The sequence below is a fragment of the Gossypium hirsutum genome, chromosome D03 (assembly GCF_007990345.1).
Source record: "Gossypium hirsutum isolate 1008001.06 chromosome D03, Gossypium_hirsutum_v2.1, whole genome shotgun sequence".
Lineage (NCBI taxonomy): Eukaryota > Viridiplantae > Streptophyta > Magnoliopsida > Malvales > Malvaceae > Gossypium > Gossypium hirsutum.
In genome coordinates, this window is record NC_053439.1 from 2291343 (window position 1) to 2316906 (window position 25564).

The following is a 25564-nucleotide window of genomic DNA, read 5'->3' on the forward strand; positions in this document are numbered from 1 at the left end:
ATCTTCTTATTCTTATCATCATGTATTTTGAAATTAAAAAAAAATATTTTTTTTTAAATTTTAAAGATAAAATGTAAATTTGATACCAACAAAAATTTTTAACACAAAAATTTTATGGCATCATCAATAATTCAATTTTAACAGAAATTGATATAGATTTAGCATGATTAACAATTCAATAATATAAATAATAAAAAATATGAAATTTAATTCAATAATATAAATAGTAGATATAAATTTAAAAAAAGAGAATTGTAGTTTGGGGCTAAGTAAAAATTACGGGGGAAAATTTTTTTGAGGGATTTAGGGGAAGTAAAAGTTTTAGAGAGAAAATAAATGGAAAAAAGTTTTGAGTGCTTGGGGAAAGTAAAATTTTTGAGCAGGAAGTAAAAGTTGGAAGGAAAGTAAAAGGAAAAATGTTTGCGGTGTTTGAAAGAAAGTAAAATTTTTGGGGGAAATTGGGAGGAAGAGAAATAAAAATGTTTGATATTCAATTTATTTAAATTATCTGGACTCAAGAATTTAACTCAATTCGAATTTAAAATTCGAAAAAGAATTAATTTAATTTAATTAATTTGATTATTTCGATTCGAGTAAATTAAAATTTGAAATGTTTTTGGAGTGAAATTGAATTTTGCTAACCTCTAATAACGTGTGCGAAAGGAACGACAATATGAAAACGTCTCATCTTGCTTCAAAATTTGGTTGGAGATCCTTAAGTAACAAAGAATTTGAGGTTTTTTTTAATTTGTCAATATCAAAATCACAAATTGTTTTCCATCAAGCAATTTGATATGATATCACAAATTTTAAATTGAGATTTCTTTCGAATTTAAGTTGATCAATGTTGAGTTTAGCTTAATAAATGAGAATTTGGAGCTTAAATTGTACAACTACTGCAAAAGTAGCCTCGGCTTATGGTAGCAGTTGGCAGGATTAGGCCCCAATCCCATGCTGTAGCAGTCCCATGAGGAGCTCATGCTCCTCCTTTTGAGTCATCACCTGAAAACAGAGAAAGGGGGTTGGCCCTTTTTTTACAGCAATTAAAAATAGAGAATAATCTTGGCTCCCAGCAGCTAGCCTCCACCACCATCATCATCTTCATAGCAACATCATCTTCCATCAAACCACCATTCCAATCAAACCTTTTCTACTCCACCGCACCACCTCCTTTGCACCCATTTCTTTCGAAGCTTTGGAAGTAGGTGAAGTGATTTTTGGTTTGTTTTTGGAAGAGTGGACCCGGTAGAAGCGAGAAGGGGGGAAGGAAATTAGTCTTTGGTTACCTCTGGTCACCATAAACGGCAGCATCAACGGCGGAGCAGAGGCGGTGGCTAGGTTGTTTTTTTAAAAAAAAAAAGTAGAAGAGGAAGAGAAAGGGAACGACAATTTGTAAAATATAAGATTTCCATTAGTTTTGGCGAGAAAGACTATCATTTTAATAAATGGTGAAAAAGACTATTTTCTAAAAACCTGAGTTTATATATTTCTTTTTAATACAATGAAATTATTATTTTTTATTTTTAAGTGTTTTAGTATTTATTTTTTTGAGTTAGTTTCACTCCACCCCTAACACCAAAGTCGATCAAAGAAATTATATTAGAATAGAAACCTAAACAACCCTTTGTGTTGATTGAGGCCACACCTCTAACTGATTAATGGCACGTGTCCCTTATTGCTGCAAAAGAGAATATTTATATATATATGTAAACTGAGAATTTTATTCATAACTTGTTATTTTAACTGAATATCAAAGCCACATGGATCGTGTTACTAAAAACCTTTCCATAAACAAGCAGTAAACAAGTTATAACTATCACAGGGCAGAGATTGTTTAATCATAAATCTTCCTAGCCACAAGGATAAGAGGATATTTTTTGCGTGCAGTGATACCAGGTTTAACATCGAAGTCTATGTCTTCTTTTGTCATCGCAATCGGCATTTCCCAATCGAACTTGTATAGAAGATTAGCAAGGGCAAGTTCCACTACTGCAACTCCCATATGCATTCCAGGACAAACCCTTCTACCAGCACCAAATGGTATGAGCTCAAAGTGTTGCCCTTTGTAGTCAATGGGACTACCAATGAACCTTTCAGGATAAAACTCTTCTGGATTTTCCCAAGTTTCAGGGTCTTTTCCTATTTCCCACGCGTTCACATAAACCAAGGTTTTGGCAGGTATATCGTACCCACCTATGTTGCACTTTCGGAGTGTTTCTCGTGGCACTAACAATGGAACAATTGGTTGCAATCTAAATGTTTCTTTTATCACAGCTTTTAAGTAAGTCAAATCTCGGGTATCATCTTCATTTACAAAACCTCTTTTCCCGATCAAACTCCTCACTTCTGCTTGAGTTTCCTTCAAACACTTCGGATTTTTCATTAGAAAGTCCATGACCCATATTATAGTGGCTGCGGCTGTGTCTGTTCCAGCTATAAACAAGTTCTGCAAGAAAATCATGGGTTATATATATGTACTAAGTGTGAATCTTAAAAGTTAATTAATGACAAAAAGTTTCGAGTAGAGATGAAATGACCATAAGAATAGCTTTTATCTGATCGATAGTCAGATCAAATGAAAAGTCGTGATCCTTCCATGTTTGTAGTAACACGTCGACTATGTCCTCTTGTTGCGGTTTTAGCCTATTTGGATCAAGATGTTCATCAATGAGTTGCTGATAAAAAGTATCAAGTTCTTTGAAAGTTTTTTCAAGACGACTATGCAATCCAGTGAATCTATCGAGCCAACCCATGTAAGGAAAGAAGTCAGAAAAACTGAAGCTTGATAATATGGCTTGACTTTCATCAAGCAGCTCATGGAATCTGCTTCTTTCTGCTCCTTCTTCGTCATACCTCTTGCCGAAGGCTATTCTACAAATTATTGTACTGGAAAGGCACGTTATTGCTTCACTCAAGTGGACAGGTTTAGAATCAACAGATAATTTGGATATTTTTTCAATCAAGCGAGCAACTTCATCTTCTCGGATGGGACGATTCCGTTGCACTCTACTAAAGAGATGTATAGCACATATTTTCCTCATCTCCCTCCAGTAGTCATTATACGGTGAAAAAGCCAAATCCGAGGAATTGTAAGATAATTTATGACTACAACGTCGATGAGGTCTACTGCAAAAGTCAAGGTCATGGGTTTTCATAACAACTTTAGCCATCTTCGCTGAAGAAACTACAAGGATTGGCTTAAACCCAAATCGCAAGTACACGAGAGAACCATACTTATGAGAGAGTTTACTAAGAAAAATATGAGGGGCTGAGTTATCAAACAACTGCATATGTAAGTGACCAGTCAAAGGAAGAGAAGGAGGGCTAGGGGGAAGACGACTAGAATTGCCATGTTTTAGGAGAATGAACAGGAACAAGGAGAGTGGTAGAAGAAAGACCAGAAACACTACTATTGCCATTGTAATCTACTCAATGAATCTGTCAGAAAGTTGGGAGGGATGCTCCCTGTTGAAGTCAAACAGACTTTCAAAGTCGGCATAAAATTGAAGCTAAGAGTTTCTATTCAATTTGGCCTGCAACTTTACAAAACGTGGCTTCGAAATTGATTGCAAAGTGGCCTGCAACTTTACAAATTGGCCTGCAACATAAAGGGTAAACATTATACATGCTTACTGGAAGTTTCATGATATATTTAAAGGATAAGTAATCATTAATGTGGTAAACTGTGTTTATATGTATATTCCGTATATTAATGTGTGTGCTCAAACTGAAAAAAAATTGTGTGAGAGATAGAAAACTAGCTGCAGTTAATTAAGAGAGAAGAACAGTTTGTATTTCTAATGTGTAATATTAGTGTGTAATAAAATTATTATTTCAACTATTAATTCTCAATTACGTTTTCAACACGTGGTGTTAGAGTTAAGCTCTTGTTGGCGTCAAAATGGTAAACATGATTCAATTATAGATTTCGAAATTAACGAAGACAAATTATGACAATTGAAGCATCTAAATGAAGATTTTGATCGGTTCTCAAGATTGTTGGGACGTTGTCAAAGAAGGATATGTACAGTTGCCAAAGTGGCTTTGACAAATGAAGAAAAAAGAGAATTGAAATAAGCTCGTAAAAAGGATAAGAAAGCGTTGTTTTTTATTTTTCAAGGTGTTGATGAATCAACCTTTGAAAATCAGATGCGAAAATTATGTGTCGCGAATTAATTAACTAAAAATTTGACTATTACAAGTTCATATATCAATTAACCGTATAGCTACAGTGAGCAAAGATATCGCTCCCTCGAAAATTAAAAGTACTAGTAGTTACCGTCTTTCTATTATTTAATCGAATAATTCTAGTGATTGATTTAAAAACTAAAATTAACTAAATTATTTAACTAATGAACACGTCAAACAACAAATCAGAAAAACAAACGATTAACAACCAAGAAGCAAACAATATTCAGGAAAGAGTTCACCTAGATTTCATCTGTCAATATCAATTTAAATTACGCAATTTCTTTACTTAATAACTTGAACCATAGAAATTCCTAAATTATTGTAATATCTCTTTCGAGAATAAGAGCAACTAACTCTTGGTTGATTAATTGAAATTTCTTTCTAATTAAAACTTCTATTATCGCATTAACTCATGTTATGGATTCCCTTATTATATTTGACTCTAATCCGGTAGATTTCTGTCGTTCTATTTCTAGAATTGCATGTAACTCCACTCAATTACGCAAGATCTACTCTTAAACAGGGTCTATTCCTCCTCTGATTAGAGCACGTCAAACATAGATCAATAATCTAGAAATATTAAACCAAGAATTAAGCACACATAATTGAGAACAAGAAACTAAGAATTTATTGCATAAAATAAAAATTAAACGACAGAATTCATCATAGGGTTCATCTCCCTAGGTATTTAGAAAATTAGTTCATGCTTGAAAATGAAAACATTCAAGAGACAAAATAATCGAAAGAAATAAAGAAACTCATCATAATCTCCTAAGAAATCAAATGGGAATCTTCAATATTGACGGAAATCTGCTTCAGAATCGGCTTCAATGGTATATTTCGAGTTGTTTTCTTGAATATTCTATGGTGACCCCCTCTTATCTTCTTATTTTTGTCATATATACATCTCAGAATGCCCAAAAAAACCTAAAAATCACGGTTTTCTTCAGTTCAGAGTGCAAATCCGTGAAATTCATGTTTTTATCTCATTCTTAGGTTTACTCCGAACAACGAAAATTTTTTATTTTTAGGAGATAGAATGTGTGCATCTCGAGTCTCCATCTTTCCACCAACACGCTTACAAGTATGGGGTCCAAGTTACACCCCCTACCCATACAGGTCACGTGCAAAAATTCTGCATCTCTCAAGTATGGTTTGATTAAGGAAGATGGAGGAGCCAGTAGATTACGATTATACGTCTCCAAAATCTGATCTTCCGACTATATATAAAAAACATACAAAATATTAAATTTCAATATCAAAAGAATATATTTAAATTAAAATAGATTAAATATAATAAAAAAATTCTTACATTTGCAATTGATTGACCAAAATGTGCTTATCATCCAAACGTATCAGAGATTTTGTCATTACTAATTTTGAAAAATATGAAATAAATTGTAATATAAAAAATAATTTTAAAAAACCTTAATACAATTTTAACAAAAAATTAGTTGGGAGAGGAATAAATATTTAGTGAGAAATTAAGAGGGAATTGAAAGACATTTGAGAATGTGAGAGAGAGGAGTTGAGATTGAACTAAATAAAAAAATAAAAGAATTAAAGGGGTTATATAGAAAAAAATATTTGTTAGTTGGGGGAGGGGGTTCAGTGGCTATTTAAATAGCCGTTGGGAGGGGTAATCGTTGTGGAAAAAGCTTCTAGCTGGAAGCGGTTTTCTGCCAGTCCACTGAAAACACTTCCAGATGGAAATGTGTCACATCCCGAAAATTGGGTTAGTAGAACCTGGTCATTAAACCGGGGGTTTAGTCAGATATTGGAAACTAGGGTGATAACTAGTAAATTAAGTATGTGGGTAACATAATCAAGTTTTTATTTTATTAATTAGCTCAAAACTAAATTCAATTTTGAGGTCTAATTGGGAAAAATTAATTTTAATTGATTTAGGATCTAATTGGAAAAGAGAATAATTAGGAGTGACCAAAAGGGCAAATTGCTCAATTTTTGTAAACCGGTTTCCTACTTGCAACCACTCATGTATTCCCCCTTCTTTTTAAAACCCCAAATCATTTAAAATTTCCCAAAACCTCAAATCAGAGAGTTCAATTCTTTCAAAATCAATTCATTTCTTTAGATTTATTAACTTTTCAAACACCAAAATGACTCCTAATTTCAAACGAAAATTGCATTTTCTCTCCCAAACTCATCATTATTCTTCTTGAGTTCAAATCCTGAATTAAAGCTCTAGATTTTCGTTTTCATCGAATTAAGGTAATATTTTGACTTTCTAGGATTAAACAAAGAGTGTTATTAATTCAGATTGAGTTTTAAATGATTATATTTAGATTTGATGTTTTTAAAGGAAGCTTGGATTCAAAAATGGTAAATCTCAAAATCTTGGGTAAACTTGTGCTTTCAAAGTGATTTTTGATTCATTCTAACCTAATCATGAGGTGTTTCACTTCAATTTGATAGTTCATTACCGAATTTCTAAGAATCAAGTATTTTCTTTTTTACATGTTCTTAAAAGCTTCCATTTTTCAAAAATTTTAGGATCACAGATTTAGGTGAAATTAATGGCTTAGATGTGAAATTAAATATTATTTAGGGTGTTTAAAATTGAAATGGAAGATTAGAAACGAGATTAGGATGTCGAAACTTCAATTTCAACAAAACTAGTTAGTTTTTAGTTGTGAGAAAGGAGAGGCTTGAATTGTATTTTTCTTGTTGTTTTGGTTGCTCAAGGTTATTTTTAATGAATTTGCAATGTGTTTATTGCGTGTGCATAGCTTCAGATCAAGTGAGGGCATATTCGAGCAAGTTAGAAGGCAAGCTTTTGACTAATAAGCTGAAGCGTGATTGGTAAGTGTTCGAAGTCGCTGCTGGAATGTGTGATTCATAGCATTAATTGGGAGCTCAGGATTAACCTAAACCCCTACCTTAAGTTCTGAGTGTAAGCCTTCTCTATATTTTTTTACCTTGTTGTGAAATTATGCCTGATGTATGTCGAGTTGTGGAGTGTGAGGCTATTATGACAGGTAATGTGTGTGAATACTTGTATGTGATATGTGATATACTAGTTGTAATGCACACATGTGAGATGTAATATATGTTGGCTCAACGAGCATTATTGTGGCACGTAAAGTGCAATTAAATGTGAATCTGATAAGCATGCGTTGTGTACAAGTTTGTAATGTAAATTAAGGAGTATGAACAGAGATTATGTTCATTAAGACAATAATTAAATATGTATAATTGTGGATAATTTGGCCTTATGATCTCTTGAAACCGTTGGATATAGTAGGTATACCATAGGATTGTGAGTACTCACATTTGTTTTTGTTTTTTTTATTTGGGCGTTGAGGCCCCAAGACAAATTGGAGAGATAAGAGAATGTTGAGCTAAGCTCTATTTATCGGGGCATCTTGGTGTGTTAGAGAGTGTTTAGCTTTATGCTATACTTATGGGACATGTTGGACTCTTTGAGTCTTTGATGTGATGGAGATCCGTTTATCCAATGTGTGGTGATAGAGCCCACTTTTATGTTTCATATTCTCAAGTTGCCAAACTACCATTAAATGAATTATATGAATTATGTTGTGCATAATTGCATGTGAGAGTATATGTTAGTTTTATGAATTAATGAAGCATGAAAATGTTATTTTGACTTGGCGAAAATATGGTTGTAAATGTGCCCTAGTATGCTCTTGCTTAACTTATGATGTTGTGTATTTTTTGTGGTAATTCTTAACATTCACTGATCTTATTTTAAGCTCACGCACTCTACGTTAAAATTTTATAGATAAATAGCTCTTTCGGTGTGAGTGGAGCGGCAAAAGATGTGATCTAAGCAAAGTAATAACTTTTGGGTATGTGGTTCTATAATTTTTGGACATTTTGAATAAAGGCAATGTGGGTCAGAGTTTTAGTTTTAGTTATTATCATTATTTTATTATTACTATTTTGGGATTAGATTGATGGAATGTTGAAGATGCTTTTCGATTTCGCTTATGGACATTTTGATGTTTGAGATTGAGGTTGATAATACATGTTAGGTATTCTCGATGAAAATGTATTGATATGGCATGACAAATGATTAAAAGATGTTATTAGGTTCAATTAAATTAGACATTAGTTGTATGTTGAGTAAGAATATTGTTTTGAGCATGAAGAACATTTTAACTTATGAAATTTTTGGCATTCTAAGTAAAAGTATCGATACTTATGACCAAAATATCGATACCATAAGAATGGAACATTTTCAAGAATCGACAATAACCCAATTTGGTATCGATACCCAATCACGAGTATCGGTACTTGTGATAAAAATATTGATACCCCTACCAAGGTATCAATAAAATGTTTTAACCAAAATAGGTAGAGAGCTAAAACAATATTGATACTTACGTTGTATTTCAAAAAAATTTAGATTGGTCCCTTTTTCTTGAATAATTCTATTTCCAATGTTCATCATATGTTGATTATTCATGATTTCATCTTTAGATGTTGTTAGTGGTAGTTGTTGCTCATAATTAAAACTGTAAATGCATGTGTATAAGTTCCTATAGTTGTTGTAGCATCCTATAACACAAGTTTGACGATCGAACCACGTGAGGGGTATTACATTTTTAAATATCATAGCTAACACTTAGCCCAGTAAAATATTGTCCGCTTTAAGCGCACATGGCCTTCACGGCTTTGTTCTTGGGAGTGCTCATACAACCCCAAAATGTCTTTTACCTCTTAAGTGTTGCTACCCCTTTATATAGCCCAGGTCTCTCTTGTGCTTTGCTGATGTGGGATTTGCCTAGGGTGTTACAAAGTGTTTTCCTGTAAATCTGCTAAAAACGCTTCCAGCTAAAAGTGCTTTCCTTATTTCGACCTAATGTCATAATTTTTCCAAAATCGGCCTAATCCGATAATTTTTTAAAAAAAATTCAACATTTTTAAGTATTTCACCCGATTAATAATATATATAATATTTATGTCTAATATATGTGATGTGATGCTAATATATATAAAGAAAATTAATACATTAAAACAATAATGATATAAAAATAATAAAAATATGACATAAATATTTCCTTTTCTTCTTTTTCGCTCTAATTTCCTCTCTTTCATATACGTCAATTAAAAGGATTTTCATTTTATCCAAAATAAAAAATTTCCACCCGGTTATAAATGTTTTTCTTAAGAAAGAGATGCAATTATTTATAATACAAATTTATGAATTTCTATATTGTTTATTTGAAAAAATATATGTAATTGTTATGACTACGACATTCTTCTAACTCATTTTTGTTTGTGTTAAAGTTTTTTATAATTGAATTTGTCTAATCAATCAAACTGATTAGATTAGAAATTGATTAAAGTATTAAATTTAAAAGATTCAAAAAAATAATAATTGATTTATAAAATGGTTCAAATTAATTGAATTTAAATATCATTTTAGTCTAAATAAGATTAATCTCATATAGTGAAATGAATGAAGAACTCTGCGATTATATTAAAAATAATAATAATTAAAACTTTTAGTTAATTATGTGCTATATTTCCAATATCCAAATTAAATTTTAGATATGAATTTTTTGAATATTCTCCAAGACCCAAGGTGGGAAAGAGAAAAGGACGCGTGCATGGCTTTAACAAATGAATTTGGTAATCTTCCACTTACGTCGTTTACTAGCTAATACTATAATGTTATCATCTATGCAACTATCTGTAAAATGAACGTCCAATCTTTCAAATTTTGGGTAAGCTCTAATGTGCCAAAATAATCTCAACATCACATATACCAAATGTGAAAAATTATAACATTACAACCCGCCTGGTTATATATTTCAATCTCCAACCAATTGAAGATGACAATCGGACACAATAATTTGCAAACAATAAGTGATGGGTGTCGAATCCACCAATATAAACATACGCCTTAATTTGCAAATTATGTAGTATAGGGAGTAGGGTCGATCCCTCAGAGACTGGTTTACTGTAAATTGTTGCTCGCTTGACCAGATTTATGTCGGGGCAGCTGTCGCGCCCAAGACGTTCGGGGGGATAAAAATTTGAAAACCTGAAATTAACAGAAAAGTAACGTCAAAAGTAAAGGTTGAAAACAGAATAATAAAAACCGTGAAATAAATATTAAGAAAAATTAATTAGAATGAGCTCAGCTTTAGACACGAATTTTCCTCGTCTTTGAACCGATCCTCGAAATTGGATGAACTCCTCTTTTCCAATAAGCTAGTTATAGCCACCAAGGATGCCTCAGACACTAACTCTTCCTTGTGTAAATTAGTTATGGAACGTCCAATAACTAACCCTTACCGATCGAACAACCACGAAACGTTCGTGATTTAGAACTCCGGCAGCTTTGCGGTCTAGAAGAGCCTAGCTCGAACCAATGTGCTCAACTGCGTGGGACATTTAAATTCGGTTACTACTTCCCTTGACGGAACCAAACACCAATCTCCACTTGGCACGCCAATGTGTTCATAGGAAACCGATTGGAAACGTTCCTTTCGGAATTCCAACTGTACGTCTAACCACACTAAATCAAACGACGTCTTTTTTGACTTAGTGTTTATCTGACTTTATGAGCTGACAAAATAACACTCTTAATCCGGATAAGTAATAAGTACTGGAATTTTAGGAGTTAAATGGCTCGGGTTCGTAACTCACGGGTTTTGACGAGGCTAATTTCGGCCTAAAGCTGAAAATGGGTTTAGTTGGCTAAGGTTTGGGACATGTTGGTATTTGATAAATTAATTAAGGTAAATGGGTGAAAAGATGGGTGATGTGATTGAGTATGGGGGTTGGAATATATTAAAGTGGGGTGGTTGACTATTTGGAAAAGAATTGAAAAAAAAAAGAAATTGCAAATGGCTTGATTTGGTGATTAGCTACTGGAAAAAATTGAAGGAAAGGAAACTAAAGAAACAACAATGCTACGTGAGAAAAGAGAGAATGTATTGAAAGACAAGAGCTTAATATTTTTTGATTGATGAAATGATGAACAATACAAGCTCTATTTATACTAGAGGATTTACTAAATTAGGAGCCAACTAGTCATAGGAAATTAAGAAAAAATATCTCATAATAAAATAAATCCCAAAATATTCTCCCACTAACTCAAAAATTTCAGCTAATTAATCTTGGAAAAATTCTTCTTTGGCCCTCCTTCTTTGCTTCTTTCTTCAATCTAGCCCAATTTTTTCCTTTTTCTTCTATTTAGCCCCAAATTGCATTCCTGCACAAAATTCAATAAATATGGCAAAATTAGTGGTGCACTTTCATAAATTAACCAAATTAATTACATAAAATATGTAACTTTAGTATTTAATCAATTCCCCCTACTTAGCTTATGCTAGTCCTCGAGCATTTTGTATGTATCTGCAAAAGGAAAAATTTTCTCCAAAATAGGACTTGACCCTCATGGTTTGCACATTTCAACAATTTAATCCTAGCACATTAACATCTCAAATAGCCTAGCCTAAGAAGTAAGTAAATATATTTCAGAATTTATGAGAGCTTGATAGGCTTACCTTTCATTTTATTATTTTTGTACTTAGGGCATTTTCGAATTTTTTGACGCGAGACATGATGACAACCCAAGCACCATATTCTGGTTACTCAATTCGGACGTCTCTAAGCGGGTTATTTCGCCCTACTCATGATAACTTGTTAGCGGAGTGAGTGCAAAGAAATTGGGCAGCCACACGAACCTTTTTACACGAGACATGATGACAACCCAAGCACCATGTTTCGATTACTCAGCCCGATGTACAACCCCAATTTTTCACTCTTAACATTCGTATCAGAGGAGTATTTTTTTTTTTTGACTTATGATAAAAAGTAGGCAGTCAAGCAAACTTATAATTCCTAAAAATTTCTTACCCACTAAGTCTAAGTTATTGAAAAGTTCCATGTGTAAAGAATTAAATAGCTAAATAGGTCAAACCATAAGTGTAGCATCCCAATTTATCAAAAGAAAAATTTTACCTTTTACCAAAAACATGCAAAAATAGCGATGACAGATAATCATATTAGAACCAATTTCTGTTTCCCTCCCCCTACTTATTTTACATTGTCCCAATGTAATTTGAAGAATAAAAGTAAAGATAAGTAGGAGAAAGAGAGAAAAAAGAAACTCATCATGTATTTCAATGTCGTGGAGGGTGGTCTCGTAGATAAAGTGGGCCTTGGCTGAAATAAAAAGAATTTTGTGGGTTGACATGTGGAATTTAATTTTGTCTTGGAATGTTTCCTGTAAAAATAAAAATGAAAATAAAATAAAATAGTAAAAATAAATAATAATAATAATAATAATAGGAAAATTAAAATGTTTTTTTTTTCAAATTTATTAGCTAAGCTATAAACTCGAGAAATAAATTATTAAAAACCAAGATTACGAGATTTGGTAAAACAGTAGTGATGAATGTGCCAAGTAAGTTCCAGGGAAAGAGAGGTGAGTCACAATGGACATACTTAAGTACCAAGTCTTTCCTTAGACAGAACTAATCCTCGACATGCATTTTCATTTTCCATTTTACCAAAAATTTTATTTGCATAAAGGAAAAGAAATTTTGGGTTGCCTCCCAACAGCGCTATGTTTAACGTCGTTAGCTGACGACCTGTTATTCAATTTTCGGGCTCCTTGAGAATAATCTCCTCAATCGTGTACGTTTGAAAATTCTCGTAGAAGGGTTTCAATCGTTTTCCATTCACCTTAAAGCACTTCCGGGTTTCTTCACTTTGAATTTCCACTGCACCATTTGAGAATAAATTAGTGATAGTAAATGGACCTATCCATTTGGATCGAAGCTTACCAGCGAAAATTTTTAAGGTGGAGTCGTATAGGAGAACTTTTTGTCCTATTGAAAACCGCTTCCTAGTGATCATCTTATCGTGGAACGCCTTCGTCTTTTCTTTATAAACTCGAGCATTTTCATATGCATCGTTTCTAATTTTCTCGAGTTCCTAAATGTCCAACTTTCGAGCTCTTCCTGCAGTCTCCATCTCCATATTACACTGCTTAACTGCCCAAAATGTTTTAAGCTCTAATTCGACCGGGAGATGGCACGGTTTACCAAAAATAAGTCGATAAGGTGACATGCCTATGGACCCTTGTAAGTTGTCCTATAAGCCCAAAGTGCGTTGTTTAGTCTCAAGCTCCAATCCTTTCTGTTAGGTTTAACAGTCTTCTCCAGTATGGACTTGATTTCTTGATTTGACACTTCAGCTTGTCCGTTTGTTTGTGGATGGTAGCCAGTGGCAATTCGTTGAGTCACTCCATATTTTTCCATAAGTGCACTTACGAGTTTATTGCAGAAATGAGTTCCCCTGTCGCTGATTAATTCTCGTGGGGTGCCATACCTGGAAAAGATAGAACTTTTAAGAGAGTCAACCACAGTCTTAGCATTATCATTGCGAGTAGCCTTTTCCTCTATCCACTTAGAAACGTAATCAACAGCTAAGAGTATATAAAATTACCGAAAGAAGAAATAAAAAGACCCATAAAATCGATGCCCCACACATTAAAAATTTCACAAATATGGATAGGAGTAAGGGGCATCTCATTTCGTCGACTAAGGTTACCGACTTTTTGGCATTTTTCATGGGTTTTACAGAATAAGAAGGCATCACGAAATATATTTGGCCAAAATAGTCCACACTCTAGAATTTTATGTGCGGTGCGTTTGGGTCCAAAGTGTCCTCCACATGCATAAGAATGACAAAAAGTTAAGATAGACTGTACCTCTGTTTCTGCTACACACCGTCGGATTACCTGATCGGAGCAATGCTTCCATAGGTAAGGATCGTCCCAAATGTAATATCGAGCGTCCTTTTTAATCTTATCTTTTTTAGACCTTGGTAATTCTGAAGGTATAGTACCTGTGACAAGATAGTTTACTATATCTGCGTACCAAGGATGAACCGTATTTGCTAAAAATAGGTTTTCATCTGGGAAGTTGTCTTTCAATGGTGTGTCGTCTACTTGAATCGGTAATCGACTCAGATGGTCAGCTACTAAGTTTTCGTATCCTTTTTTATCTCGAATTTCAAAATCAAATTCTTGCAGAAGTAGAATCCACCTGATCAGTCGAGGTTTTGCCTCATTCGTCCCTATTAAATACTTCAAAGCTGCATGATCAGAAAAGATAATTACTTTAGTTCCCAACAGGTAAGATATAAATTTATCTAAAGTAAACACAACAGCTAATAATTCTTTCTCGGTAGTTGTGTAATTGCTTTGGGCAGCATCCAAGGTTTTCGAAGCGTAGTAGATAACATGAGGCTCTTTCCCTATTCTTTGGCCAAAAACAGCTCCCACACTTCGATCACTTGCATCACACATAATTTCAAAGGGGAAGTTCCAATTTGGTGGTTGTACTATAGGGGCGGAGACCAATTTCTACTTCAGTATGTCAAATGCATCTGTACAAGTCTGGTCAAATTTAAATTCTTTATCCTTCTGTAACAGACTGCAAAGCGGTTGCGCGATCTTTGAGAAGTCATTTATGAATCATCTGTAAAATCCTGCATGCCCAAGAAACGAACGAAATTCCCTCACAGATGTGGGGTAAGGTAATGAGTTAATAATATCCGTTTTTGCTTTATCAACCTTAATACATTCTGAGGAAACTATATGGCCTAAAATTAATCCTTTGTCAACCATGAAGCGACATTTTTCATAATTTAAAACAAGATTAAATTCTAGGCATCTTTGTAATATCTTAGCAAGATTATCGAAACATTCATTAAAAGAGTTACCGTACACCGTGAAGTCATCCATGAAGACTTCAATGATTTTCTCGACGTAATCGGAGAATATGCTTACCATGCATCTCTGAAAGGTGGCCAGAGCATTACAGAGTCCAAACAACATTCGTCTATACGCAAACGTTCCAAAGGGGCACATGAAAGTTGTTTTGTCTTGATCTTCTGGTGCCACCGGAATTTGGAAAAATCCTGAATATCCATCGAGACAACAATAATGGGTCTTACCAGCTAATCGCTCGAGCATTTGATCGATGAAGGGAAGTGGGAAATGGTCCTTCCGGGTAGCTACATTCAACTTTCTGTAATCGATGCAAACCCTCCATCCATTCTGGACTCGAGTAGGAACTAGCTCTCCTGATGAATTTTGCACCACTGTCACGCCAGTTTTCTTGGGCACGACATGAACTGGGCTAACCCAATCACTGTCAGAGATCGGGTATATCATTTCAGCATCCAACATTTTCTGGATCTCCTTCTTTACTACCTCCGTCATGGGTGGATTAAGGCGTCTCTGAGCATCTCTCTTTGGTTTCGTGTTATCTTCGATGGAAATTCTGTGCATACAAGTGGACGGATTTAGTCCTTTTATGTCGGCTATTGTCCAACCAATAGCTTCCTTATAATCCTTCAGAACTCGAACTAGACTTTCCTCCTCGTCTTTGGTTAGTCTGTTTGACACTATTACCGGTAAGGTATCTTTCTCTCCCAAAAAGACATACTTGAGGTGGTCTGGTAATGCTTTAAGCTCCAAGGTTGGTGGCTACAAAATCAAAGGCAACATTTTAACTTGGGAAGGTAATAGTTCAAGATGGTTACCTCGACTCGTCGACGATGGTTGAGTCTCCAAGTGTTTGACAATTTATCGCAACGGATCTTCTATAACTGCTAACTCCTCAAGACGACTCAATACATCCATGTCAATGCTTCTGTAAAGGACAGTTTCCAACTCATCAAAGTCATGATATTCAAAATAATTTTGAGTTAAACAATCTATACGATCGATGCTGGAAATATTTGACAATGAGTTAGGATGACTCATGGCTTCGTAGACATTGAATTTCACGATTTCGCCATCAAACTCCATTGTCAATGTTCCACTTTGAACATCAATTTTTGCGCTTGCGGTACTTAAGAATGGCCTTCCAAGCAAAATATCAGACGAATTAGTTCAGTTATCGTCCTCCATATTAATAATGTAGAAATATGCAGGGAAAACTAATTCGTTAACTTTAACAAGGATGTCTTGAAGCAACCCTTCGGGATAGATGACTGACCTGTCTGCCAACTGGATTATTACTCCTGTCTTTTTCAAAGGACCCGCATTAATCAACTTATATATAGGATAAGGCATAACATTAATTGAAGCCCCTAAATCACACATGGCTTTCTTAATGCCTACATTACCTATCTCACAAGAAATAGCAAACATACCTTGGTCCTTGTATTTAGGCGGAACTTTCTTTTGTAGTACCGCGGAGACATTTTCTCCTACATTAACTCTTTCATTACCTATTAACCTCCTTTTTCTAGTGCACAATTCCTTGAGAAATTTCACATAACGAGGGATTTGTTTGATGGCGTCGAGCAAAGGGATATTCACCTCCACTTTCCTGAACATTTCAAGGATTTCTTTTTCCTCCTTTTTCTTTCTTATCCTTCGCGAGTCTCGCTGGAAAAGGAGGTGGCACCACAACTGGTTTCTGAATTTCTGATTCCGGTCTGGCTTTTGGATCAGAGATCTATTTTTTCCGTTCGTTGTCTTGCCCATGACTTTTGTCTGGAACTGTTTCCAGAACTTTTCCACTACGAAGAGTTATTGCACTTGCATTTTGCCAAGGATTCAACTCTGTCTGGGAAGGTAATTTACCTTGAGATTCCAAACGATTAACTGCTATCGAGAGTTTACTAACTTGATTAGTTAACTCCTGAATTGATGCATCTGTCCTCTGTTGATATTTCACAGCATCGACGGCAAGTCTTTCCATAATAGCTTCTAGATATGTGCTCAGCTTGGGTGGCAGTTGCGGTGGTTGCAAAGGTCTCGGTTGATATGACGAATTATATCGGGGATTAGCTCCGTAATTCAAGTTGGGATGATCTTTCCACCTGAGATTGTAGGTGTTGGAGAAATGACCATAGCGTCTTTGTGGAGGTCCCGGAAAACCTCCGACAGCGTTGACATGTGCCGTTAAATTTTCGTTAAGGATTGGGCACAAATCCGTCTGATGTTTAGACGTAGTACATATCCCACACAGTTGGGTCCGATTCTTCTTTTTTGTAAGCATAGATTGAACAACATTAGTGAGCTTATCCAATTTATCTTCTAAGAATGAAACGTTTACCCCATTAACCCGTCTTGTGGGTTCTGAATTTGGCCGATACTATTAAGAATTTGCCGCCATAGTGGATATCAGTTCTCTTGCCCTTTGAGGAGTCATATTGACGAGCGCCCCTCCACTAGCAGCGTCAATCATTTTCATTTCCATAGGGAGCAAACCCTCGTAGAAATATTGAAGAAGTGATTGTTCGGTCAAACCGTGTTGAGGACAACTTGCACACAGTTTTTTGTACCGCTCCTAATAGTCGTAGAGCGATTCACTCTCCATTTGGCGAATTCCCACTATGTCTCTCCTAAGTTCAGCTGCTCGCGATGCTGGAAAGAATCTATCAAGAAATACACGAGATAAGTCATCCCACGTTGTAATAGAACCTAGAGGTAAGTAAAATAACCATTCTTTTGCTGTATCAACTAAAGAAAAAGAAAAGGCCCGAAGTTTAATTTCATCTTCGGTTACTCCTTGTGGTTTCATGCTTGAGCAGACCATGTGGAATTCTCTCAAGTGGGTATGTGGATTCTCATTCTTCAAGCCTCGAAAAGTGGGCAAAAGGTGGATCAGGCCTGACTTCAACTCGAATGGGGTTTCTCCGATTGGATAGTTGATGCATAACAGTGTTTGCTTGTTGGGAGCAGCGGCTAGTTGACGAATGGTTCGGTTCGCCATCCTTTCTAGTTCACCGAGGTTGTCTTCTACTTCTTTTGTTGCAGGAAGTGGTTCGGTCTCAGGATCAACCACTTCGACTTATTTTCCACGTCGAATTGCTTCTGCTCGAATTGCTAGTCTCAACTTTTCAATGTCGGTTTCTAAGAGCCCTTGTCCTAGCTCAACTTCTTATTTACTTGCACGTTTAAGAGCGTCTGTTTCTTTTCGTCGTGCTCGTGCTGATTTTTCGATCTCTGGGTCGTATTCGAGATCTCCGGATGAAGATCTGGTCATGAAGATAATTTAAACAATTATAAGTATTGCCAGTCCCCGATAACGGCGCCAAAACTGATGGGTGTCGAATCCACCAATATAAACCTACGCCTTAATTTGCAAATTATGCAGTATAGGGAGTAGGGTCGATCCCTCAGAGACTGGTTTACTGTAAATTGTTGCTCGCTTGACCAGATTTATGTTGGGGCAGCTGTCGTGCCCAAGACGTTCAGGGGGATAAAAATTTGAAAACCTAAAATTAACAGAAAAATAACGTCAAAAGTAAAGGTTGAAAACAGAATAATAAAAACCGTGAAATAAATATTAAGAAAAATTAATTAGAATAAGCTCAGCTTTAGACACGAATTTTCCTCGTCTTTGAACTGATCCTCGAAATTGGATGAACTCCTCTTTTCCAATAAGCTAGTTATAGCTACCAAGGACGCCTCGGACAGCAACTCTTCTTTGTGTAAATTAGTTATGAAACGTCCAATAACTAACCCTTACCGATCGAACAACCACGAAATGTTCGTGATTTAGAACTCCAGCAGCTTTGCGTTCTAGAAGAGCCTAGCTCGAACCAATGTGCTCAACCGCGTGGGACATTTAAATCCGGTTACTACTTCCCTTGACGGAACCAAACAGCAATCTCCACTTGGCACGCCAATGTGTTCACAGGAAATCGATTGGAAACGTTCTTTTCGGAATTCCAACTGTACGTCTAACCACACTAAATCAAACGACGTCTTTTTTGACTTAGTGTTTATCTGACTTTATGAGCTGACAAAATCACACTCTTAATCCGGAGAAGTAATAAGTACTGAAATTTTAGGAGTTAAATGGCTCGGGTTCGTAACTCACGGGTTTTGACGAAGCTAATTTCGGCCTAAAGCTGAAAATGGGTTTAGTTGGCTAAGGTTTGGGACATGTTGGTATTTGATAAATTAATTAAGATAAATGGGTGAAAAGATGGGTGATGTGATTGAGTATGGGGGTTGGAATATATTAAAGTGGGTGGTTGACTATTTGGAAAAGAATTGAAAAAAAAAAGAAATTACAAATGGCTTGATTTGGTAATTAGCTACTGGAAAAAATTGAAGGAAAGGAAACTAAAGAAACAACAATACTACGTGAGAAAAGAGAGAATGTATTGAAAGACAAGAGCTTAATATTTTTTGATTGATGAAATGATGAACAATACAAGCTCTATTTATACTAGAGGATTTACTAAATTAGGAGCCAACTAGTCATAGGAAATTAAGGAAAAATATCTCATAATAAAATAAATCCCAAAATATTCTCCCACTAACTCAAAAATTTCAGCTAATTAATCTTGGAAAACTTCTTCTTTGGCCCTCCTTCTTTGCTTCTTTTTTCAATCTAGCCCAATTGTTTCATTTTTCTTCTGTTTAGCCCCAAATTGCATTCCTGTACAAAATTCAATAAATATGGCAAAATTAGTGGTGCACTTTCATAAATTAACCAAATTAATTACATAAAATATGTAACTAAAGATTTAGAATTTCATATGTAAAGATTGGGAATCTTAATTGGATACAGCATATCCATAAAAGGTTTATAACATACGCATATCTTTGTTTCTTTATTTTTATCACGTGACCATATAAGTTATCTGCAAGTTTTATTGGTTTTCTCAAACATAAATTTTAACACATGTTTTATTATTTTTTATGATATATTTTACGATTATATCGCACGAAAACTTAACAACAATTTTTACATTAAGTTTGTTTTATTCAATTAGCTTCTAAATTTGATAATTATTTTTATAATGTAACTTGAATTATGATATTGTTTCCACATTAGGGCTTAAATATTTTTTTTTCAAGTTTGTCTCTAAATGTATCAATTGTTCTCATATTAGAGTTTAAACTTTACGGTTTCAAGAAAATATCAATGATTAACTTGAAAAAAAATTCAGACCTCAATGTGAGAACAATTACCAAATTTAGAGATTAACTTAACATTCAGATCCCAACATAAAAAAAATTTATAAATTCAAGACTTAACTTAAACAAAAAAAAAACCTCAAATTTTAATACGAGAATAGTTATTAAGTTCAGACCCAAAAATTTATTTAACCTTACATTTTAATTATACGTTCTTCAAGACAAGGATTTAGCTTAGGTTATAATACCGTGAGGTCCCTTCTAAATTCTAGATTCTAATATTCTATTTGTCTCGAAGAATTTTATAAAATTATTAAAATTTTGATGATACTCTCTATTTTCACCGAAAAAGGTGATTTAAAAGAAAAGGTAATATTGCAAATTCAGCTCTTATATACTAAATGTTAACTTAGCTTTAATGAAATGAACTGATAAATGAGTGGTTGATTTTTTGTATATTAGATGTATATAGTAAATTCATGTGGGTAGTCTTGAGTGTTCTCTGTTGCCCTTTATGCCTTGCATGATTTTTAAGTAAATTTTATTGGAGGCACTAAATATGAATTTTAAATAACAATAATTGTATTAATAATTTATAGAAACGGAATCAAATCAAAATTTTATGGATATAATTATATAAAATTAAATTGTATATCTTACATTAATATTAGATCAAAGTTTGTATAATTTTGATAAAAAAATCCGTAAATTGAGAAATTTTTTAAACATGACTTTATGAAATTCTTTTTAATACAATGAAATTATTATTTTAATTTTATTATTTTTCAGTGTTTTAGTGGGTTTTTTTTAGATAGTTTCACTCCACCCCTAACACCAATGTCAATCAAAGAAATTATATTGGAATAGAAACCTAAACAACCCTTTGTGTTGATTGAGGCCACACCTCTAATTGATTATTGGCACCTGTTGTCCCTTATTGCTGCAAAAGAGAATATATACATATATATATATATATAATTGAGAGTTTTATTCATAACTTATTCTTTCAAGTGATTTTCATATTGCATATCAAAGCCACAGTGTTACTGAAGACCTTATTCATAAGCAAGCAGTAAACAAGTAACTATCACAAAGGCAGGGATTGTTTAATCATAAATCTTCCTAGCCACAAGGATAAGAGCATTTTTTTTGTGTGTAGCGAGACCAGGTAGTGCATCAAAGTCTATGTGTTCTTTTGTCATCGCAATCGGCATTTCCCAATCGAACTTGTAAAGAAGATTAGCAAGGGCAAGTTCCACTACTGCAACTCCCATAAGCATTCCAGGACAAACCCTTCTACCAGCACCAAATGGAATGAGCTCAAAGTGTTGCCCTTTGTAGTCAATGGGACTACCAATGAACCTTTCAGGATAAAACTCTTCAGGATTTTCCCAAGTTTCAGGGTCTTTTCCTATTGCCCACGCGTTCACATAAACCAAGGTTTTGGCAGGTATATCGTACCCAGATGTTGCACTTTCGGAGTGTTTCTCGTGGCACTAACAATGGAGCTATTGGTTGCAATCTAAATGTTTCTTTTATCACAGCTTTTAAGTAAGTCAAATCTCGAGTATCATATTCATTTACAAAACCTTTTTTTCCAATCAAATTCCTTACTTCTGCTTGAGTTTTCTTCAAACATTTAGGATTTTTCATTAAGAAGCTCATCACCCATATTATAGTGGCTGCGGATGTGTCTGTTCCAGCTATAAACAAGTTCTGCAAGAAAATCAATGGGTTATATATATGTACTAAGTGTGAAGCTCAAAAGTTAATTAAAGATAAAAGTGTTGAGTAAAGGTGAAATGACCATAAGAATAGCTTTTATCTGATCGATAGTCAGATCAAATGAAAAGTCGTGATCCTTCCATGTTTGTAGTAACACATCGAGTATGTCCTCTTGTTCGGGTTTTAGCCTATTAGGATCCAGATGTTCATCAATGAGTTGTTGATTAAAAGTATCAAGTTCTTTGAAAGTTTTTTCAAGACGACTAAGCAATCCAGTGAATCTATCGAGCCAACCCATGTAAGGAAAGTAGTCAGAAAAATTGAAGCTTGATAATATGGCTTGACTTTCATTAAGCAGATCATGGAATCTGCTTCTTTCGGCTCCTTCTTCGTCATACCTCTTGCCGAAGGCTATTCTACAAATTATTGTACTGGAAAGGCACATTATTGCTTCACTCAAGTTGACAGGTTTAGCATCAACAGATAATTTGGATATTTTTTCAATCAAGCGATCAACTTCATCTTCTCGGATGGGACGATACTGTTGCACTCCGCTAAAGAGATGTACAACACAAATTTTCCTCATCTCCCTCCAGTAGTCATTATATGGTGAAAAAGCCACATCCGAGGCATTATAAGATAATTTATGACTACAACGTCGATAAGGTCTACTGCAAAAGTCAAGGTCATGGGTTTTCATAACCTCTTTAGCCATTTTCGCTGAAGAAACTACAAGGATTGGTTTCAACCCAAATCGCAAGTACACGAGAGAACCATACTTTTGAGAGAGTTTCCAAAGAAAAATATGAGGGGCTGAGTTATCAAACAGCTGCATATGTAAGTGACCAATCAAAGGAAGAGAAGGAGGGCTAGGGGGAAGACGATTAGAATTGCCATGTTTTAGGAGAATGAACAGGAACAAGGAGAGTGGTAGAAGAAAGACCAGAAACACTACTATTGCCATTCTAATCTACTCAATGAATCTGTTTGAAAGTTGAGATGGATGCTCCCCCTCTTATATAAGAAACTGAGAGCCGTAACCCTGTGGTGTTCATTGACCATTTGTTGAACATGGACTGCAATGCAACAATAGGCCAAGAAGCAGACCAGCAGCTGTAGCAGACCAGAATTCGAGCAGGACCAGAAGCAACTCGGTTCTTGTTTACTTTTGATTATTTTGTAAGGCTATCAAAGCATGAATGTAATTAGACCTTAGAGTTGTTAGGATTTGAATTTGATAGATGTAATGGCTGAATTATTTAGCTCTTTAATTTGTATTATTTTGTATTGCAACTTGCTAAAACTGATGGGAGCAGTTACATATGTTAGGTAACTGTCATACTATTTTTGTAACATCTTATATTTCAAAGTTTCAATGAAAAATTGATTTGCTTCATCGGTTACTTGCTATTCTTAGTCTTTCAATTTTGTTTCATTGTTTTTGCTTGTTGTTTTCTGAGCTTATGCTCGATGAAGCTTCATTTTGTTTTATTTGCTGCTGCCATTGATCTAACAAATGGTAATCAGAGTCTCCTATCTTTGAGGACCTCTGCTGTTTAAGTTTTAGTTTTCAAAATCAATTTGGAATCATGTTTGCAAAGTCAGTTTCAGCAGCATGAGTTTTGCACCTCCTCCACCACCAGTATTTGCTGGAGACAACTACCACATTTGGGTAGTCAAGATGAAGACATATCTCCAAGCACTTGACCTCTGGATTGCAGTTGAAAGTGATGTCGAGCCACCGCCATTAAGAGCAAATCCTACCATTGCTCAGATCAGACAACATGGTGAGGAACGAGCCAAGAAGCACAAAGCTATGGCCTGTCTGCAGAATGGTGTGTCTGATGTTATCTTCACTCGCGTTATGGCCTGTGACTCTCCTAAGCAGGCATGGGGCAGGATGAAAGCGGAGTTTATGGTATCAGACAAGACCAGGCAGCAACAAGTCATCAACCTGAGAACGGAGTTTGAAAACTTAAAGATGAAGGAGTCAGAAACTATTAAACAGTATTCTGATAGAATTATGGCAACTGTCAATAACATAAGACTTCAAGGAGAGGATTTTAGTGACAGTAGAGTGGTTGAGAAGGTGATTACCACTCTTCCAGAGAGGTTTGAATCAAAAATCTCCTCACTGGAGGACTCGAGGGACCTTACAACCATTTCCTTGTCTGAATTGGTTAATTCTCTCTATGCACTCGAGCAAACAGGAGGAGAACCCTGAAAGAGCTTTTCAAGCAAGAGCCAGAGAAGGTTCTAGCTCAAATTAGAGAGCTAAGAAACCTTGGTTTGAAAGAAGGGACAAAGAAAAGAAAGAAGCTAACAGAGAAGCAGGCAGAAGGAGGTTTCCACCATGCATTCACTCTAAGAAGACGAATCACCTGGAGAAATTTTGCTGGACCAGACCAGACATACAGTGCAAAAGCTGTAAGTAGTATGGCCATCATAAGAAGATTTGTAGAAATCATGAGAAGGCTCAAGCTCAGCCAGTACAAGCCAAGACTGCTGAGGATATGCAAGCTCAAAAGGAGCATGTGTTCACTGCTTCATGTTTTGCAGTCAACAGCAAATGTAGTTGGCTTGTAGACAGTGGTTGCTCACACCACATAGCTATTGATGAGAGCCTGTTCAAGGATCTTAACAAGGACTATGTCTCGAAAGTCGAGATAGGCAATGGCAACTTAATTGAAGCAAAGGGCAGAGGTAATGTTTGATCAACACTGGATCAGGTAACAAAGTTATCTCAGATGTGCTTTATGTGCCTGAAATTGATCAGAATCTACTTAGTGTAGGTTAGTTAGTCAAGAAAGGTTATTCTCTAGTTTTCAAGAATGATTCTTGTGTTATAAGTGATGCTCATGGTAGGGAGATAGTCTCAGCACCTATGGCAGACAAATGCTTCATGATGGATGTGAGTCAGCTTGAGAAAAGTGCCTATACAAGCTCAGTTGACAATACTGATCTTTGGCACAAGAGGTTTGGCCATGTTAATCTCAAGTCACTCGATTTGCTACACAAAATGAGCATGACAGAGGACATGGTGAAGGTTAATGCAAGTGAATCAGTTTGTGAGGTGTGTCAGCTTTGTAAACAGGCTAGGTTGCCCTTTTCAGCTAACCAGGCCTAGAGGGCTCGAGACAGACTTGAGCTGGTGCACTCAGATGTCTGTGGACCAATAAAGACACCTTCATTGAATGGCAGTAAGTACTTTATATTGTTTATCGATGATCTGACCAGATTTTGCTGGGTTTACTTTATGAAACAAAAGTCAGAGGTGTTTGAAATGTTTGCAAAGTTTAAGGCTTGGGCAGAAAATTAAGTAGGCTGCAAGATTAAGGCCTTAAGGACAGACAATGGTTCAGAATACTTGTCTTAAAGATTCCAGAAGCTATGTGAGCAGGCTGGAATCCAGCATCAGCTGACTACAGTGTACACTCCTCAGTAAAATGGAGTGAGTGAGAGGAAGAACAGGACAGTGATGAACATGACCAGGTGTTTGTAGTTCCAAAGCAAGCTTCCTGGTATCTTTTGGGCTGAAGGTGTCAATACTTCAGTATACTTGCTCAATAGGCTGCCAACATATGCTGTAAAGGACAAGACCCCTTTTGAAGCATGGTATTGTCTCAAACATGTTGTCTCACACTTAAAATTGTTTGGCTGCATATGTTATGTACTTGTACCAGCAGAAAGAAGGACCAAACTTGAGAAGAGGTCAATTGCTGGCATATTTGTTGGCTATAG

General features: G+C 35.3%; 1 protein-coding gene and 1 pseudogene across 1 annotated transcript; both read right to left on the minus strand.

The window, feature by feature from the left end:
• Nucleotides 1–1699: 1699 nt before the first annotated feature.
• LOC107909328 (cytochrome P450 83B1) lies at nucleotides 1700–3544 on the minus strand. Its single transcript, XM_016836810.2, has 2 exons — nucleotides 2538–3544; nucleotides 1700–2446 (listed from the first exon to the last, which is right to left on the minus strand). Exons 1-2 carry the CDS (start codon nucleotides 3417–3419, stop codon nucleotides 1835–1837), a joined length of 1494 nt encoding a protein of 497 aa, XP_016692299.1. The 5' UTR covers nucleotides 3420–3544; the 3' UTR covers nucleotides 1700–1834.
• A 17523-nt stretch (nucleotides 3545–21067) lies between these two features.
• On the minus strand, nucleotides 21068–22865 carry LOC107909327 (cytochrome P450 83B1-like; annotated as a pseudogene).
• Nucleotides 22866–25564: the final 2699 nt, after the last annotated feature.

What these genes read in the sequence shown, in the direction of transcription:
- LOC107909328 (XM_016836810.2), bottom strand. Translation starts at nt 3,419, where the DNA reads ATGGCAATAGTAGTGTTTCTGGTCTTTCTTCTACCACTCTCCTTGTTC. An exon ending in AGATAAAAGCTATTCTTATG is followed by an intron (nt 2,447 to 2,537) that starts GTCATTTCATCT and finishes ATTTTCTTGCAG; the next exon opens with AACTTGTTTATAGCTGGAAC.